Genomic DNA, 19897 nt, shown 5'->3' with positions numbered 1-19897 from the left:
TGCTGTTCTGTTCCCACGGAGGTAAGTGGGTATAACTAGAACAAGGAGATAAAGCAGTAATATGTTGGTAATACAGCTCATATTTATTTGAGGGTGGTAATACAGTTTGACGGTGGTATTACAGTACAACGGTTAATATTTCTTTCTTCTGCAGTTTATATTTGTTTGTGTGACATGTTGTGTGACATACTTGCTGAAGGGTATATAAGATTCGGCACAGCCGAATATAGAAATATTACTTGTTTATATTTAATCTTGGCACTATCGTTGTTGTTCGCTCTTCTGTGAACTTCATTTTAAATCCAACAATAAAATCCTTTTTTTCATTTTTTAATAAAAGCGCCATTTAAAAATTCTCTGCTAAATTTTCGTAATAATTTTATTTTAATAAACAATCTGCAGGAAGAAATAAACCAAAAAAAAAATAAATAACTTACAAAAAGAAATCAGATTGTATCTCTCGCTTTTTTATTAAATTTAAGCACTTCATTTTTGTTGGCGTTTGGTTCGTTGGTTGCTTGATTTTATGTTTTTTATTACTTTGACTTTTGATTCACGCAAAAATTGTCACTTAAATTTTTCAAATTCTGTGGGTATGAGAGCGCAACATGGCGCCCTTGGGGGTCCGAAGTAAAGCCGCGCAAACAAACAAAAACACAACACAAAAACCTAAAAGAAATGAAGTCACAGCAGAAGAAATATCAACACAGATACCGTTTCAAAACAGCTACAAAAAAAAAAAAAAATTTTAAAGAAAGCTATGAAATGAAATTCCTTGTGTTGCATGTTCAGAGTTTTCAAAAGAAATTCCACATGGCAGGAGAATTTCTTAAGTAAGTTTATGTGTTTTTTTTTCTCTTTTTTATTTTGTTCCTGTGCGTATGTGTCGGTTTTTAGCAACTTTATCTGGTTTGAGGGCAAACATAAAGAAATTTATAAAACAAATAAAAAAAACAACAACAATAAAAACATTGGCATCTTCACATAAATTTCATTTGTGCCACAATTGTTTAAAAATTAATGAAAAAAATGAACAACTTTTTTAAACTTAATTTTCATTTACGCACAAAAACGAAATCGAAGATATACACAGGACATTAAGTACCTTATAATATGTCTAATCCTAACTTAACTTTAGTACCGCAGAGATTAACAGTTTTTGACAAACAACTCTTTAAAAAATACACTCATGAATTGATCAATACTATAGAAAAGTTGATCAGTAACTTATGATCTTTTCTATAAAAAAGTTGATCAGTTACTGATGACCTTTTATATAGATAAGTTGATAACTGATGATCTTTTTTATAGAAAATTTGATCAGTAACTGATGATCTTTTCCATAGAAAAGTTAATTAGTAACTGATGATATTTTCCATAGAAAAGTTGATCAGTAACTGATGATCTTTTCTATAGAAAAGTTAATCAGTAACTGATGATCTTTTCTATAAAATAGTTGATCAGTAACTGATGATCTTTTCCATAGAAAAGTTGATGAGTAACCGATGATCTTTTCTATAAAATAGTTGATCAGTAACTGATGATCTTTTCCATAGAAAAGTTGATCAGTAACTGATGATCTTTTCTCTAGAAAAGATGATCAGTAACTGATGATCTTTTCTCTAGAAAAGTTGACCAGTAACTGATGATCTTTTCAATAGAAAATTTGATCAGTAACTGATGATCTTTTCCATAGAAAAGTTGATTAGTAACTGATGATCTTTTCCATAGAAAAGTTGATCAGTAACGGATGATCTTTTCCATAGAAAAGTTGATCAGTAACTGATGATATTTTCTCTAGAAAAGTTGATCAGTAACTGATGATCTTTTCTCTAGAAAAGCTGACCAGTAACTGATGATCTTTTCCATAGAATAGTTGATCAGTAACTAAAAGTTGATTAGTAACTGATGATCTTTTCCATAGAAAAGTTGATCAGTAACTGATGATCTTTTCCATAGAAAAGTTGACCAGTAACTGATGATCTTTTCTATAGAAAAGTTGATCAGTAACTGATGATCTTTTCTATAGAAAAGTTGATCAGTAACTGATGATCTTTTCTATAGAAAAGTTGATCAGTAACTGATGATCTTTTCTATAGAAAAGTTGATCAGTAACTGATGATCTTTTCTATAGAAAAGTTGATCAGTAACTGATGATCTTTTCTATAGAAAAGTTGATCAGTAACTGATGATCTTTTCTATAGAAAAGTTGATCAGTAACTGATGATCTTTTCTATAGAAAAGTTGATCAGTAACTGATGATCTTTTCTAAAGAAAAGTTGATCAGTAACTGATGATCTTTTCTATAGAAAAGTTGATCAGTAACTGATGATCTTTTCTATATAAAAGTTGATGTGTAACTGATGATCTTTTCTATAGAAAAGTTGATCAGTAACTGGTGATCTTTTCTATAGCAAATTTAATCAGTAACGGATGATTTTTTCTATAGCAAATTTAATCAGTAACTGATGATCTTTTCTATAAAAAAGTTGATCAGTAACTGATGATCTTTTCTATAGCAAATGTAATCAGTAACTGATGATGATTTCTGATAAACTTTTATAGAGAAACTGATGATATTTTCAAAAGAAAGTTTGTAACTGAAAGTCTTTTCTACAGAAAAGTTGATCAGTACCTAATGATTTTTTTCTATAGAAAAGTTGATCAGTAACTGATGACCTTTTCTCTAGAAAAGTTGACAAATTTTCTTTTCTATAGAAATGTTAATCAGTAACTCAGATCTTTTCTATAAAGAAGTGGATTAGTAACTAATGATCTTTTCTATAGAAAAGTTGATCAGTAACTGATGAAGAAATATATGTTAAACAGTTATGCTAAGTCGACCTAAATCTTCCTAGAATTTTCATACATTTAATCCTTTACTACAAAACATATTAACTCCTTTTCATTTTTTTATTTATTTCATTTTGTTTATTCCTTTATGTTCAATACTCTTTTTTTATCATTTGGAACACCAGAACGACAATGATTTTTATTTGATCTTTTAGAGTTTATTAAGTAAAAAAGGAAGAAGATCAGTTTGTTTATTTTATTCCTGCCGACTTTTCATTATAATTTATTTTTATGGCAGAATACAATTTTTTGTTAAAACAAAAATGTTTTGTACAGCTTCTTAAGACCAGGCCAGTGTCGCGGAAATATTGCTCAATAGTATGTTGTATCAAGGATGTATGTGTGTGTATGTGTGTATTGTCTTAAGCTGTTTTTTTTTTAAATATTTTTTTGTCGGTCCAAAATGAACATTATTCAATTTGTCATTTTGCCACAATGTACCGGTGTCATCGCATCCCATTTGCTTGGCAGTTTGGTTGGTTGGTTGGTTGTACGTGGATTATTCATAGTTGGTGGCTGCATTTTTTAACAACTTTGGTCTTAATGGCAGATGAGCCCTCGTCTTAAGGTCATTTAAGTGAAATTAACAATTCCAACAAAACATGTTGGATGATGGTTGTTGGTGGCTGCCAGCCAATTGTATGTTTGGTTGTTAATGTTGTTCGTATTTTCGTTGCTTCCTATAGTCAGCTGCAAATTTCAAAGATGCAATGAACTAAAACCCAAAAAAAAACGTTAAATAACGCTACTGCTTAAAACACGTAAATGACTTTTGACCAAATTCAGTGAAAACATAATTTTTTTTCCGTCTTCTTCATCTTGCTTAACTGTCCACTGCCTCCAAATTGTTTAAAGATGTTAAGAAATAATATTGAGAAGTTGACAAAAAAAAAAGGAAGAGAATTCGCCTTTATCATGTGAAAGGGTTAAATATTTATTGTTTGAAATGACAAAAAAACAACTACAACTGCAAATAAATTGCCACTTTTACAAGTTTATAAGTGAAATTTTAATTTTTATTTTAAATGTTCTTTAATTTGGAAAAAATATTGGAGGCATATAAACCGTAATTGAATGGTTTGAGTTATTTTGACAGAGATAAATAAAATTCAATTTGTTTGTAATAAAATTTAACACTGGATCGAAGGACCAATTGCAAAGGCCATAAAAATTAGCATTACTGACCAAGTCACTAAACCAAAAACAGCATATGGAAAATTTCTTCTTTTAAATTTTAAAAATCAATTAATTCTATGTTAAACTATAACATAAATCTTCATTTATTATTAACAACTACACACACTTCACTTCCCCCACAACCCTCGTTAAACCTTCGTACAAACTCCCATTCAATTTAATGCCCTTAAGACAAATTAAGACTTATTACAGTTGATAGAAAATTAAATTAAAATCATTTAACCCAGACTGAAACCGGCAGCATGAAATTTACATTAAAAACTAATAGTTCTTTATGCATTTGTTTTAGGCAGAACAAAAGCAAACAGTAAAAAAAACTTTAAAAGAATCTTCATAAATATTACAACATTACAAATACAATATTGATTGTTAAATCAACTACATCTCTACAGTATTTCACAGCCACGTCTAAATAGCGCATATAGTAACATTAAAGAAGACAGGACGAATAGCGTTTGCTAGTACGCGAGAGGGACACGAGGTAGTGAGTAAGTGAAAGAAATTATTAAAACAAACAATGTTTAAATCAAATCATGCCGTTGTATTCATTTACCTCCCTAAAGCTACAAATTTTCTTCATCATTCAACATCAGTCAATCATGACCACAACACCAAACGCCAACCAACCAAACATGTAACGAAACAAACGACCAACAAGGAAGGAAACAATAACCCAGTAAAGAATAAGATCGATGTTTATTGGAATAATACATGATCAGTTAATGATATTTTCTAAAGAAAAATTGATCAGTTACTGATGATCTTTTCTATTGAAAAGTTGATCACTTACAGATGATCTTTTCTATAGAAAAGTTGATCAGTTAATGATGATCTTTTCTACAGAAAAGTTGATCAGTTACTGATGATCTTTTCTATTGAAATGTTGATCACTTACTGATGATCTTTTCTATAAAAAAGTTGATCAGTTACTGATGATCTTTTCTACAGAAAAGTTGATCAGTTACTGATGATCTTTTCTATAGAAAAGTTGATCGGTTGCTGATGACCTTTTCTATAGAAAAGTTGATCGGTTACTGATGATCTTTTCTATAGAAAAGTTGATCGGTTACTGATGATCTTTTCTATAGAAAAGTTGATCAGTTAATGATGATCTTTCCTATAGAAAAGTTTATCAGTTAATGATGATCTTTCCTATAGAGAAATTGATAGGTTTAGAATGATCTTTTATATAAAAAATTGATCAGTTATTGACGATTTTTTCTATAGAATAGTTGATCAGTTTCATAGAAAAGTTGATCACTTACTGGTGATCTTTTCTATAGAAAAGTTGATCAATTACTTATGATCTTTTCTATAGAAAAGTTGATCAGTTACTGATTAACTTTTCTATAGAAAAGTTTGTCAGTTACTGATGATCTTTTCTATAGAAAAGTTGATCAGTTACTGATGATCTTTTCTATAGAAAAGTTGATCAGTTACTGATGATCTTTTCTATAGAAAAGTTGATCAGTTACTGATGATCTTTTCTATAGAAAAGTTGATCAGTTACTGATTATCTTTTCTATAGAAAAGTTGATCAGTTACTGATTATCTTTTCTATAGAAAAGTTTGTCAGTTACTGATGATCTTTTCTACAAAAAAGTTGATTATTGAAAAGTCGATCAGTTACTGATGACCTTTTCTATTGAAAAGATGACCAGTTACTTATGATCTTTTCTATAGAAAAGTTGATCAATTACTGATTATCTTTTCTATAGAAAAGTTGATCAGTTACTGATTATCTTTTCTATAGAAAAGTTGATCAGTTAATGATGATCTTTCCTATAGAAAAATTGATAAGTTTAGAATGATATTTTATTATTTCTATAAAAAATTGATCAGTTATTGGCGATTTTTTCTATAGAATAGTTGATCAGTTTCATAGAAAAGATGATTAGTTACTGATGATCTTTTCTGTAAAAAAAGTTGATTAACTTTTCAACAAAACATCAAATATTTTTAAGAATTCTTTTGGAATCTCTAACAAATTTTTCGCTTGGTTTTTTCGAAAACCGCCAACCTTGTATCGAGACAAAGTCATGGATGACTGTTGTTGTTGTTCTATTGCAAAATGTTTAGGATGAAATTGAAAATTGTTTCTAATCAATCATCATTGAACAACGATTTGTAGTTGTTGCTGTTCAATGATGTTGTTGTTGCTCTTGATGTTGTATCTGTATTGTTGGCCTTTTGTTGCTGATAGTTAAAATTATTTGTCTTATTTGTATATCAAGAACAATGATGTTCTTTTCTTTCTTTTGTTCTACTTCATCTCTATTTGACTTGGAGTACTATTATGTTCCTGGTGATCTAGAATTAATGTTTGAATGTTTAAAGGGAAATTGTAGCATAAATTAAGCTAAGCTATAGATGCTTGAGTAGTCAACTGAAAGATGAAGAAGAAGTAGAAAAAAACCGAATAGCAAATAGGAGTTTGTTGTTCTTGGCCTTTTAAATTATGAGTTCAAAAACTCTAATAGACATTTAAGTCAATGGCTTAATGAGAAGACCAGCTGTTTTCAAATGGCCTTTACTTTCATTTACAGTTTATGGTTAGAAAAGGTTTTTATGTAAATCATTTCCTTTTAACTGGCCACTCTGTTGCTTGCAACAACTACATGATTATAAGGAAACAGTTGAAGTTTGTTGAAACTTAAACGTACAACATACATACAACTTTTATGTACGAGAAACATGTACGTGAAGTGAACAATAAACAAAACATTAAAATAACATGACAGCTATGCAATATTTTGACATTTTACGCCGAATTTGTCAAAAAAAAGAGTCAGAGAATACAAACGTGGCTGGCAAATGTTAAAGCGAAGTCTTAGAACAAGAATTTAAGAATCACAAAGAAGAATAACATTATGAACATAAATGCCAAGAGGAAGAAAGCAAGATTTTAAAGCAAATTAGTGTTGTGTGGAAAGTTCTGTTAAAATGTTGATCGCTTGTGTTGGACAAGAAAAGTCACTGGAACAAATTGAGTTTTATTAGAACTCAGAAACTAATCAACTTTAAATTCAATTATCGAAAGATTGCAATTTACGACATCAAAATATGGGTTTATTTCGCAAATGCTTTGGATTTCTTCCAAACTATTTGTAGGCTATTATGAAAAGAAATGTCGTTGTAGTTCATCTTTGGATCAGTACAACTTTCAAGATTAGGCTGCGAAATTTTGTTATGAAGAGAACGGTTTTGGGATTTCTGCCAAACTAAAGATTGATCACTTCCTCTGTCAGTGTCCTGCCCTAGTGGAGAATAGATTGAATCTGCTAGGAGCCAATGTCATGCATGACTTAACGGATCTATCTGAGGCTGACATCCGAAGGATAGACTCCTTTATTCGTTCGACTAAATGATTTGGATAGGAAACCAGAGTAGTTGGGTCGAAGTGTAATAATACGCCGACCGTATCACATACGCTTTTCAGGTATCACAAAGGGATCACAACATGGACCCAAGTGTGCCCCTAATGCGAACAGCAAGGGACAGACTGCTAACCTAACCTAAAGATTGTTTACTCTCCCCTTCGCAATAACGTAGATTATCTCAATCAGGCTTAACTCAAACTATCGATCGATTGTAATTTGCGACATCAAAATATGGGCCAACTTCGCGAATACTTGTTTTACTAAAATTCAGATTCTCTTCCAAGCTATCAGAAGTCCATTATGGAAAGAAATCTCTTTGATCTTTGGATCAGTATGAGTTTTAAGATTAGACTGCGAAATTTTGTTATTGAGAGAAGGGTTTTGCGACTTCCGCCAACCTAAAAATTCCGAAAACTTGACCTTCTTTTGGCTCAGTTTTGACTTCTTATTGATTTTAATTTCTAAAACATATTAGGGCAAATTTGAAATCTTCAAACAACAGAGATCTTGAAAACTATTCCTTGTTAAACTCTTTAGGTGAACTAAAGTCTATTTTGCATTGCGTTTCATCGCCAAGTAAGTTATAAAACGTCCTAGCTTCAAGATCTGAAGTCAAAAAATAGGGTCTTTAATTGCATTGATGTTGTGTTTTACCGAAAATTAGAACCAACCTCGGTCTTTGGAATAGTGTGAGTTTTAAGATTAGACTGCGAAATTTTGTTATTGAGAAAATGGTTTTATATGTATATATCATTCCAATAGACTTTTTGACCAAAATCGAAATTATTTTCCATGTAAATAATACTCTTTTAATGGAAAATAAAGCTTTCGGAAATTGAGGTATAGTAAGGGTTCTCTTTTGATTCTTCATAATTTGAGACTTTCGGGAGGTCCTTCAGCAAGTTAACAAAAAATCGGCATTATACTGGGTAAATTTTTCATCAGTCCTGGTCTCAACTTTTTACGGAAAGTCTTCCAATTTTATGTTTGCAAAATTAACAAAACTCCTGTATATATCCCCGACTATCATCTGTTCTTCTGCTCATGTATGAGAAGTTCCGTTATTCGAAATTCTTTTCTATGTTATTACAACTTCTTTAAGCTACAAAATTTCTTAGTTGTAGATCTGTTTCGAGTCAATACATTTCAAAAGTTTTGACTCAATATATTACAAGATAAAGACAACTAAAGTTTAAGATTTGCGATTGCACTGACTCGTTAGGTTTCACCGATCTATAGTTTTTTTTTTCACTGATACAAACGTCATACCTGTACTAACTTTTAAAGGCAGAATCTAGAATTCCTCTGACATTATGCATCGACGTTTAAGACGTTTGTTTAAATAATATTGAGATTTTCTTTTAAATTATTCAAAACCCAAAATGTCATTATCGTGGATTAAATTTTGGAACAGTACAAGGACAACGTCTGACTCAAAATATTGTAAGTTTAAGTTTGCGCCCAGTTTAAAACCTCCAGCATAGTCTCTCAGATGGATGGTTAACGAAGTAGTTCACTGCACGCGAAATGTCAAGAAGAGTTTACGAAACTTCGTTTTGAACGAACCATTCCACTCGTCAGCAGTCTTTCAGATTGTTTGTGGTCATGAATTATTAGAGGATCGACGTTCTAAATGATTGGTGAGAGGTAACGCAACACATTAACTGTTTTAATGCAGAATAGGAAAATATAATTTAATCCATGTTAAAGCCAAATCGAATTTGAATCATTACTACTTCAGGAGAGAATATGACAAGGTTTAAATTTAACTAAGGTAAAGGGGAAACCGGGAACATCGTTTCCGATTATTTGAGCACAACAAGGATGTTCTTAAGACTTTTGGGATTGTATATAGAACAATCAAATCTCAGAAATACAGAACTAATTTCATGCATCGAATTACATACGAAAATTTCTCTAGCTTCATGACAATCTCTATAGTCTTGGTTACTCTGAGCCTACTAAATTCTTCTTTTAACTTCTTTGGAGTTTCTCTAACGATCTGAACACATATTTATATATAGAGTTTAATATAAGATTCAAGACCCTTTAAAACTACTACTACTATCATAAATTCATAAACCATATTCTCAGAACAATAGGTATTAAATCCCCCCCCCAAAAAATCAATTCCCCCAATTTTACAATTCAACGTCAAAAAAAAAGAACAACTATGAAAATCCCATTGATGATGGCAATGACGTACTGATGAACATGATAAAATTTCCGCGCTGTATGAAAACAACATATAGCAACAACAACAACAATAATAATCTTTAAACTAAAATAACATGTTTCCCAGTTTAAGTCGTCGTAGCAACATTTTGATGAAAACTGTTGATGTGGTAATATCAAGTTTTAGTTGAAAACATTTTCAGCACTAACAATAAAAACATATAGATAGATAGACAGATGGACGGACATTTACAATGAAAACAAAATATTGCACTATATAGTAAAGTAAGAAAAAAATCTAAAGAAAAAAAATAGTAATTCTAGTGTACATTAGACAGCCTATCATGATAAATGGCTAAAATACTAACATTTGGCGAATATGAACATTGAACATAAAACGAACGTATGAATGAATAAATGAATGAACGAACGTTAGCAATTGTCTGTAATCAGAGAACATAAATCTTTAAAACAATCGTATTATTTTGTTGTTGTTTATGTTTTTCTACTCGGAGGTTGACTAAAATAATTTTTGATTTTCAAAACTATTACTAGACAAATACAAATAATATAAGAATGTTTGTGTAAACCTTAAATTTTTTTCTTTAAATCTTAAGTTTTATGAGTGAGGAAATTCAATTGAAATCATATTTTCTTTTCTTAGTTAATAGAATTTTAGATTTTAAAAGGATTTTCTCAGTTTTTAAATGCTCTTACATAAAATTAGATGTTATTCTTTATTATCTTTAAGCATAAAACGTTTAAGTTAATTTAAACGACGATTAATGTCGACAGCATTAGGAAGTAAAATAAAAACTAAAGTTTTTTTTTTTAGTCTTTCTTTCTATCTTGTGCAAAAGTGACATTATTGATAAAGAATGTTCTTTTATAAGAAATGCACAAACTTAAAGTGTATTTTCCTTCATTACTATTATTAAAACAGTTGGTGTTTAGTAGTGGTTTTGCAAAGTTTGATTAAGTTTAACTAGGGTTTAACTAGTAAATTTTGAAAAAAATAATAATTTTGTTTCTTTTATTTTTTATAGAAGATATTAACATCAAAAACTGACCAACTTATCTAAGAAAGATTATCAGTAACTAATTAACTTTTCTATAGAAAAGATTATCAGTAACTAATTAACTTTTCTATAGAAAAGATCATCAGTAACTGATCAACTTTTCTATAGAAAAGATCATCAGTAACCGATCAACTTTTCTATAGAAAAGATCATCAGTAACCGATCAACTTTTCTATAGAAAAGATCATCAGTAACCGATCAACTTTTCTATAGAAAAGATCATCAGTAACTGATCAATTTTTCTATAGAAAAGATCATCAGTAACTGATCAATTTTTCTATAGAAAAGATCATCAGTAACTGATCAATTTTTCTATAGAAAAGATCATCAGTAACTGATCAACTTTTCTATAGAAAAGATCATCAGTAACTGATCAACTTTTCTATAGAAAAGATCATCAGTAACTGATCAACTTTTCTATAGAAAAGATCATCAGTAAGAGATCAACTTTTCTATAGAAAAGATCATCAGTAAGAAATCAATTTTTCTATAGAAAAGATCATCAGTAAGTGATCAAATTTCTATAGAAAAGATCATCAGTAAGTGATCAAATTTCTATAGAAAAGATCATCAATAAGTGATCAAATTTCTATAGAAAAGATCATCAGTAACTGATCAACATTTCTATAGAAAAGATCATCAGTAACTGATCAACTTTTCTATAGAAAAGATCATCAGTAACTGATCAACTTTTCTATAGAAAAGATCATCAGTAACTGATCAACTTTTCTATAGAAAAGATCATCAGTAACTGATCAACTTTTCTATAGAAAAGATCATCAGTAACTGATCAACTTTTCTATAGAAAAGATCATCAGTAACTGATCAACTTTTCTATAGAAAAGATCATCAGTAACTGATCAACTTTTCTATAGAAAAGATCATCAGTAACTGATCAACTTTTCTATAGAAAAGATCATCAGTAACTGATCAACTTCTCTATAGAAAAGATCATTAGTAAGAGATCAACTTTTCTATAGAAAAGAATATCAGTAACTGATCAACTTTTCTATAGAAAGGATCATCAGTAATTGATCAACTTTTCTACAGAAAAGATCATCAGCAACTAATTAACTATTCTATAGAAAAGATTATCGTCAACATTTCTATAGAAAAAATCATGAGTAACTGATCAACTTTTCTATAGAAAAGATCATCAGTAAGAGATCAACTTTTCTATAGAAAAGATCATCAGTAAGAGATCAACTTTTCTATAGAAGAGATCATCAGCATTGGATCAACTTTTCTATAGAAGAGATCATCAGTAACTTTTCAACTTTTCTATAGAAAAGATCATCGGTAACTGATCAACTTTTCTATATGAAAGATCGGGAGTAACTATTCAACTTTTATATAGAAAAGATTATCAGTTGGTTATCATTTTTTTGTTATAGTACAGATCATCAGTAACTGATCTGAAGACACGATCATCGGCATTTAATCAACTATTCTATAGATACGATCATCAGTAACTGATCAACTTTTCTTTTCACTAAGTGATAAACTGAATAACTTTTCTAAGATTAGATATTATTTTCTTTCTAAACCTATAGCAGAAAAATGTTACCTTAGATTTCCCACATCTTTAAATGTCATTTCATTTTTAAGTTGCATGTACCACCACAACCAACGAACGAAAGAGAGAGTGCAAGTTCATACATCGTTTAATGCAATCAAGTGTAAAATTACTCGTATCGTAAGTATCGATAAAAAAATAAGTAAAACGAGCAAACGACTAGTAGAAAAATAAAACACTACTTGTATTCTGACAATTGGCATTTTCTTACTTTTATATTTAAAGTTCACTCGAACTGCAGCAATATTTCTTTTTCTTTTTTTCACCCAACACATAACGTTTGATACGGTAACAAGGATGCTCTTCACTTAAAGAAAATCCTTTATAGTTTATAGCTATTTTTCAGTGAAAAGTAAATGTGACTTACAAATAAACCACTCGGCAATGCCACATGTCATTTAGAATGGATAAAACGAGTATGAGTAGGTATTGTATGTGTAACTTGCAACCATTCACATATTGCAACTGGACCTACAGCAAAAGACAGTTAACCAAGTGCAGCTGTGGTGGTAGTAGTAGTGGTAGTGATAGTGTTCTGCAATTCATACTTCGTTTATATAATAAAATGGCCACCATTGAATTGCAATGTGGCATTGCCTCATTAAATTGTAAAGTAAACGTTGCTGTAGGTAAAATGAATTATTGCCACTATGTTACAATTGCTATTGTCACTAGCAATGATTGCTAAAAGGTAGACAGCAGCAGCAGAAGTGGAAGCTTTTTGGTATACATTTACTTCTTTGACTACTGCGACTTTGTACCAAAAAAAAAACAGCTTAAGGGTTCTAGACTTACAAATAGTTATTTATGTAAGTTTAAGAGAATGTACTACAAGTATTTTATTTAATTTTTATTTTTTTCTAAATGGATTCTTTTTTTAAGATAACGTTTGAGAACATTTAATAGTCGTTATTTTTAAGATACAAAGTAGTGGCAATTTAAACGATTTTTTTAACTAAACTATTTTGTTCTTACAGATTATGGGAAAGAGCATGATAATCAGGGAAATGTTATTTTCGCAAAGAAACTGAAAGGAATTTTTATCCCACTACAGAAAAAAACTTTCTTTTTTGAAAATTAGGAATATGAAAACTTCTAGTGATCCCTCTTTATATAGAAAATGTAATTAATTACTTATCAACTTTTCTACAGAAAAGATCTTCAGTAACTGATCAGTCGTTCTAAAGAAAATATCATTAGTTACTGATCAACATTTCCACAGAAAAGATCATTAGTTACTAATTAACTTTTCTAAAGAAAATATCATCAGATTCGGTATCTTAACTATTGTATAGAAAATATCATCTGCTACTGATAAACTTTCTTAAAGAAAAGATCAGCAGTAACTGATCAACTTTTCTATAGAAAAGATCATCAGTTACTGATCAATTTTTCTGCAGAAAATATCATCAAATACTGCCTAATCTTTCTATAGAAAATATCATCGAATACTGTCTAACCTTTCTATAGAAAAGATCATCAGCTACTGATCAAATTTCCAATAGAAAAGATCATCAGTTACTGATCAACTTTTCTATAGAAAAGATCATCAGTTACTAATCAACATTTCTATAGAAAAGATCATCAGTTACTGATCATGTTTTCTACAGAAAAGATTATCAGTTACTGATCATGTTTTCTATAGAAAAGATCATCACTTACTGATCAACATTTCAATATAAAAAATCATCAGTTACTAATCAACTTTTCTATAGGAATGATCATCAGTTACTGATCATATTTTCTACAGAAAATATCATTAGGTAGTGATCATGTTTTTTATAGAAAAAAACATCAGTTACTGATCATATTTTCTATAGAAAAGATCATCAGTTACTGATCACGTTTTCTATAGAAAGGATCATCAGTTACTGATCATGTTATCTATAGAAAAGATCATCAGTTACTGATCAACTTTTCTATAGAAAAGAACATCAGTTACTGATCAACTTTTCGAATGAAGTGACCGGCAGCTTTTAATCAAATATTATAGAGATTGTAATCCCTTTGGAATTTCTTTGTACTAATCAATTTTTCTATAGAAAAGATCATCTGATCAACTTTCCTATAGAAAAGATCATCAGCTACTGATCAACCTTCCTATAGAAAAGATCATCTACTTGTCAACTTTCCTATAGAAAATATCATCAGTTACTGATCAACTTTTCTATAGAAAAGATCATCAGTTACTGATCAACATATCTATAGTAAAGATCATCAGTTACTGATCAACATTTCTATAGAAAAGATCATCAGTTACTGATCAACATTTCTATAGAAAAGATCATCAAATACTGATCATGTTTTCTATAGAAAAGATCATCAGTTACTGATCATGTTTTCTATAGAAAAGATCATCAGTTACTGATCATGTTTTCTATAGAAAAGATCATCAGTTACTGATCATGTTTTCTATAGAAAAGATCATCAGTTACTGATCGTGTTTTCTATAGAAAAGATTATCAGTTACTGATCATGTTTTCTATAAAAAAAATCATCAGTTACTGATCATGTTTTCTATAGAAAAGATCATCAGTTACTGATCATGTTTTCTATAGAAAAGATCATCAGTTACTGATCATGTTTTCTATAGAAAAGATCATCAGTTACTGATCATGGTATCTATAGAAAAGATCATCAGTTACTGATCATGTTTTCTATAGAAAAGATCATAAGTTACTGATCATGTTTTCTATAGAAAAGATCATCAGTTACTGATCATTTTTTCTATAGAAAAGATCATCAGTTACTGATCAACTTTTCGAATGAAGTGACCGGTAACTTTTAATCAAATATTCTAGAGATTGTAATCTCTTTGGACTTTCTTTGTAAAATATTTAAATTATAATTTAAGTAATGACTTAATTCGCTCTAAAACCCCCTTTTATTCAATTCACAACTCACGTTTTTCAAGTTTGTTGCTGATTAGACTACAAAATTAAGATTATTTCTATTATTTTAGTTGTGTTTTTTTTTTTAATATTTCCCACATTATAATTCATAAATCTATTATATTTACGCATTCTTCAGTGTTTTCACCTCTCAACAAGTCGAATGAAGAAAAAAAAACATACAAAAATAAATTAAAAAGAAACTCTAAACAAAATAATGAATGACTTAACAGAAAAAGAACAGCCAGACAGACAGACAGAGTCAGTAGCATTTTGTTTTGTAGTAATTATAGAGTAATAACTGTATAATGAGTTCTGGTCTGTCTGTTCGTTATAATAAACTTTTACAACAAATTTGTTTTATTATTTTTAATTTAAAGTTTTTTTCTTTGTTGTTTAGTTTGTTAATGTTAAAATTTATGCAATTAGATTTTTAAGAATAAGAAAAAATAAACATGAACAAACAATGACTGAAAATTATTTTCTGAACTAAAATTTAAATATTAAATACAGCATATAAAAGCTGACATAATTATATGCCAAAAAATGTGAAACATTCATAATTTAAATGCCAAAAAAGACAGAATCGAAAATAAAATGAAACTAAACATCACATATGTATGAACGTTTTGGTTATGACCACACCACCAACCTTTAGGAGGGGAGCACCTGTTGCTGTCATAGTAAGAAAAAAAGGGGCAACAAATAAAATTTATGTTTTTATGTAAAATATTTAACTTAAAATTGAATTGTCATGTTGCTGCTTAAAGACTCTTACCGAAATCATAACTAAATATGTAAATGAGTTACAGGTTCAAAAAGCTGCAAGTCTTTTTTGGCATAAAACCATACATACGTTTTCAAAGAAAAATAACAACTAAAACCCTCTTAAAAGATTATTATAAAACAATATGAATATAAAATATATATTTATATTTTCTTGGCAGGTTTTTTTGTTGGGTAATAGAATGTATTTTATGTTGTATGTTTGAAGTACATGAACCTCAAGTCTTTGTGGTGGCTTGGTGGAATAGTCTGTTAAGGTTTTTATTGTTTTGTTCAGCAAAACAACAAATAGTTTTATACACAGTGGTTAAACAAATAAAAAGAAATATAATAAATTATAAATGATCAGACAGACAGACAGACAGACATATTATGTTTACTTACATTACACTCAAATATTAAAGACAATTTATTTGCCTTGTACACCACCATCAGCAATTGCAGAATTAAGAGGGTTTGTCTTTGATTATCTTAAGGTGATAGGATGTGAGCAGCTGAAACATGTATGATTCTCCATTTCAAGCTGAACTTTGTGTTAAGAAGTATACTGCGCTTCAGTGTAATGTTAGATTGATCTATGTAGGCAGAATTATTTGCCTGTCATCACCTTATTTTGGTGGACTATCAGACTCAAGCCAAGCTTATGCAAGAGCTGGATGCTTGACTCCAGTTCGATCTTATATGCAATTCCGCTCGGGTCTTTTAAAAGTAGTATCTTCAGACTTTTTCTACTAAAGGTTGATGGGGTATAACCAGGTAACTTGCATTAATAACTGCACATCCAAGTCGACGTGAACTTCGACGGGGTTCCATCTTCTCTGTGAAACCCCTGACATAGTCGCCAGTAGAAATAGACTTTTTGGTGTGAACAATATATCTCAATATTGTTAAGTTATCTGGATGTAAACTTACTGTCCCGCTGAGATACCACAAGGCTTTGACTCCAGCGCAATCTATCTATCTATCTATCTATCTATCTATCTATCTATCTATCTATCTATCTATCTATCTATATATCTATAGATCTATCTATCTATAGGTCTATCTATCTATAGATCTATCTATCTATAGATCTATCTATCTATCTATCTATCTATCTATCTATCTATCTATCTATCTATCTATCTATCTATCTATCTATCTATCTATCTATCTATCTATCTATCTATCTATCTATCTTTCTATCTATCTATCTATCTATCTATCTATCTATCTACCTCCAATGACATTTGTACATTATCAAGATGATCATCGCCATTAGGAACTAGTTAACTCTTTCTTTTCGCTATAGTTAAAACTATTGATCTTCTAGAAATGCAATAATACTTCTTGAGAAATCAATCAAGACTCTTTTGCATAACCCAGACAAACAGTGATCATATATGATCAACATCCTTGTCTGAGAAATCAAAATTATCATAATATTTCGAATTTATATGATAAAAGTCTTGAAGATTATTCAAAGCTTTGAATATATCATTAGTTGCTGACATATTACAGACCTGACAGACATTTGAGTAGAAGCAAACATTATTGACTATTCTCTGACTTTCCCCTTGGGGGCATGGTACCTTTTCTTTTTTTCATCTCGGTATTATTCAACCACGCAGAAGGGAAGTTCACTTCCAATACCTCAAGTCTGAGATAATCAAATGTATCCTCGGTCTTGGAATGATTTGACATGTGGTCGAGAATATGAGAACCACATAAAACGATAGCGCACAGGGCAGAGTTAAGACTATGTCTTGTTGCAGAGTTCTCTTTCCGGGTGCACGAAGTGGCTGTGATTTAGAACCGAATTCGCCGAAAGAAAATGTTGCTTAATGAGTGTGTCTGGTGAAAGAGAGAGAAGTGATGCCATTGAATTCCTTGTTCTCCCCGGAGGCATTTTACCTTTGTGAAGCCTCCGCCTTGGTGTTATTGCAATCCCGGGGTATAAAGAGGTGGCCAATACCTCTAGTCTGGCGGGGACTAAAGAATTGGTTACAGTCTACTGTTTGACTTAGTCCTTGCATATTGAATGAGGTCAGACCAGAGCACCGCATAATCTGGTACTATGGGTACCAGGTTGAGGTTCCTTCGGGAACCACGTAGTGGCTGTGGTTTAAACCCAAATTTGCGCGAGCGTAAGGGGCGGTTAAAAGACTGATGTAAGGTAAAGTCAATATTTCGAGATAAGTTTGGTGCTGTTGTCGAAACAACAGATACCCCACAGATTAGTGTCTGTGGGACTAAGCGTTGAAAATAAGTTGGTATTAATTAGGTTCCATGATATTAGTTATGATCATTCGTTAAGATCATTCTCCTTTCTGGCTTAATTTGAACACAAACTTTGAAGTAGTAAGTTGCCAACAACCACATTAAAGTTGCAGATAAACATTTACATAGTTCTTCCGATTACTAATATAGCTTTATAGCAACCTTATGCTTTGAGGAGGTGATCAAGTTTAATACGACGTATGTTAATCGTCCCTTTTTAAGCGATAGGCCTACATCTGTGGAGAAGCACGTTAACTTAAGTTTTGAAGAGGTGATCTAGATTAATACAACAAACGTAAGGTAACCTTTTACGAGATCGCCACAAATCTACGTGATCGCCCACATGATAAACCAAGATCAGATTAACTAAAGTACAAAGAATGTATGATTTTGAAACTGATCGATGTTGCAATTAAAATGGATGGATCATCAATTGCAATTACTTTCAGAATTTTACAAATTATAAAAACTATCTAAAGACATTTTCCTAAATAATTGATCAGCATCGATTGAATGATCTCTAATCACTAGTTATTGTTCAAATATTTTCAAACTTATCAATTTCTACGAGTGTATTTTTGTTCTATTCAATTACAAGTACCTTGTTGGAACTAGTGCAGACTATATATTCATTTGAATTTTAGTTAGTTTAGAGAAGAAAAAAAACCAAAGAACCCTATTTACTAAAATACATAGAAGTAATATATAGTAGTAGAATATATTTGTATTTGAGACTCAAAATAAAATAAGTAGAAATAATTTATGTGAATTGATTTAGTTTTTGCTAGAATATCGTAAAATAAACCAAAATCATTTGTAATGATATACAATGTATTTTAGGTGAAATACACATACGTATGTAGTAGGTATGTGTATATAAAGGTGTTGTATTTTATAAAAATACATACAATATAATGATTGAGATAAATTCTTTTACCTTTACAAATGTTGTTTCTATTCAAGAAATAAAAAAAATCTTTTATTTCGTTAGTGTAACTACGAAAACATTCAATTTTTTATAACAATTTAAATTTAAATTTACATGTTATTTTTTTTTTCTTTTGTTATAAATATTTCTTTAGGATATTATGTATAAAAGAAGTTGTTTTACCATAGAACAATGAAGGGAAAATTGATTAAAATGTTTTCAGTTTCTATTTATTGTTAAGTAAATATATAGAATTCCATATATTTCTCTATATTTATATAGTATTTATTTGAATGTTATTCTAATATTTGAAATTTATTTTATTTTTTACAGATACATCTGGTGAACTTGGTTGGGCTTTTACTCTGATTGTAGTTTCAATTTTATCCGCTCTTATTGGTGCTATTGTTATGGTCATTGTGCTAAGATGTAGAAGGTGAGTGTTGTTATAAATAAATCTGATTTAGTGAAATAAATCAATGGTTTGACGTAAACTTTCATTTCAATATTAAAAAAAATGTTAAACATATGAAGGATTTAATGTCAAATTAATTTTCAAAGCGTTGTCTTCTGATTAGTATGAAATTTGTGTTAACAAAATTGTGTTTTAACAAAATCGGTCGAGAAATTTTTGAATTACATACATACATACATACATACATACGTACATACATACATACATACATACATACATACATACATACATACATACATACATACATACATACAAACATACATACATACATACATACATACATACATACATACATACA

The 19897-nt window shown here is 30.0% G+C and overlaps 1 protein-coding gene across 1 annotated transcript in view; it reads left to right on the top strand.

Moving 5' to 3' along the window:
- Positions 1-19897, top strand: part of LOC111688618 — a 129017-nt gene that overhangs the window by 86678 nt on the left and 22442 nt on the right. The window contains 1 exon segment of the mRNA XM_046952148.1: positions 19458-19564. Within this exon segment, the coding sequence (XP_046808104.1) occupies positions 19458-19564 (107 nt within the window).

Source organism: Lucilia cuprina, chromosome 5 (genome assembly GCF_022045245.1).
Source record: "Lucilia cuprina isolate Lc7/37 chromosome 5, ASM2204524v1, whole genome shotgun sequence".
Lineage (NCBI taxonomy): Eukaryota > Metazoa > Arthropoda > Insecta > Diptera > Calliphoridae > Lucilia > Lucilia cuprina.
The sequence above is the reverse complement of the archived record's forward strand: the minus strand, read 5'-3'. Positions and strand labels throughout refer to the sequence as shown.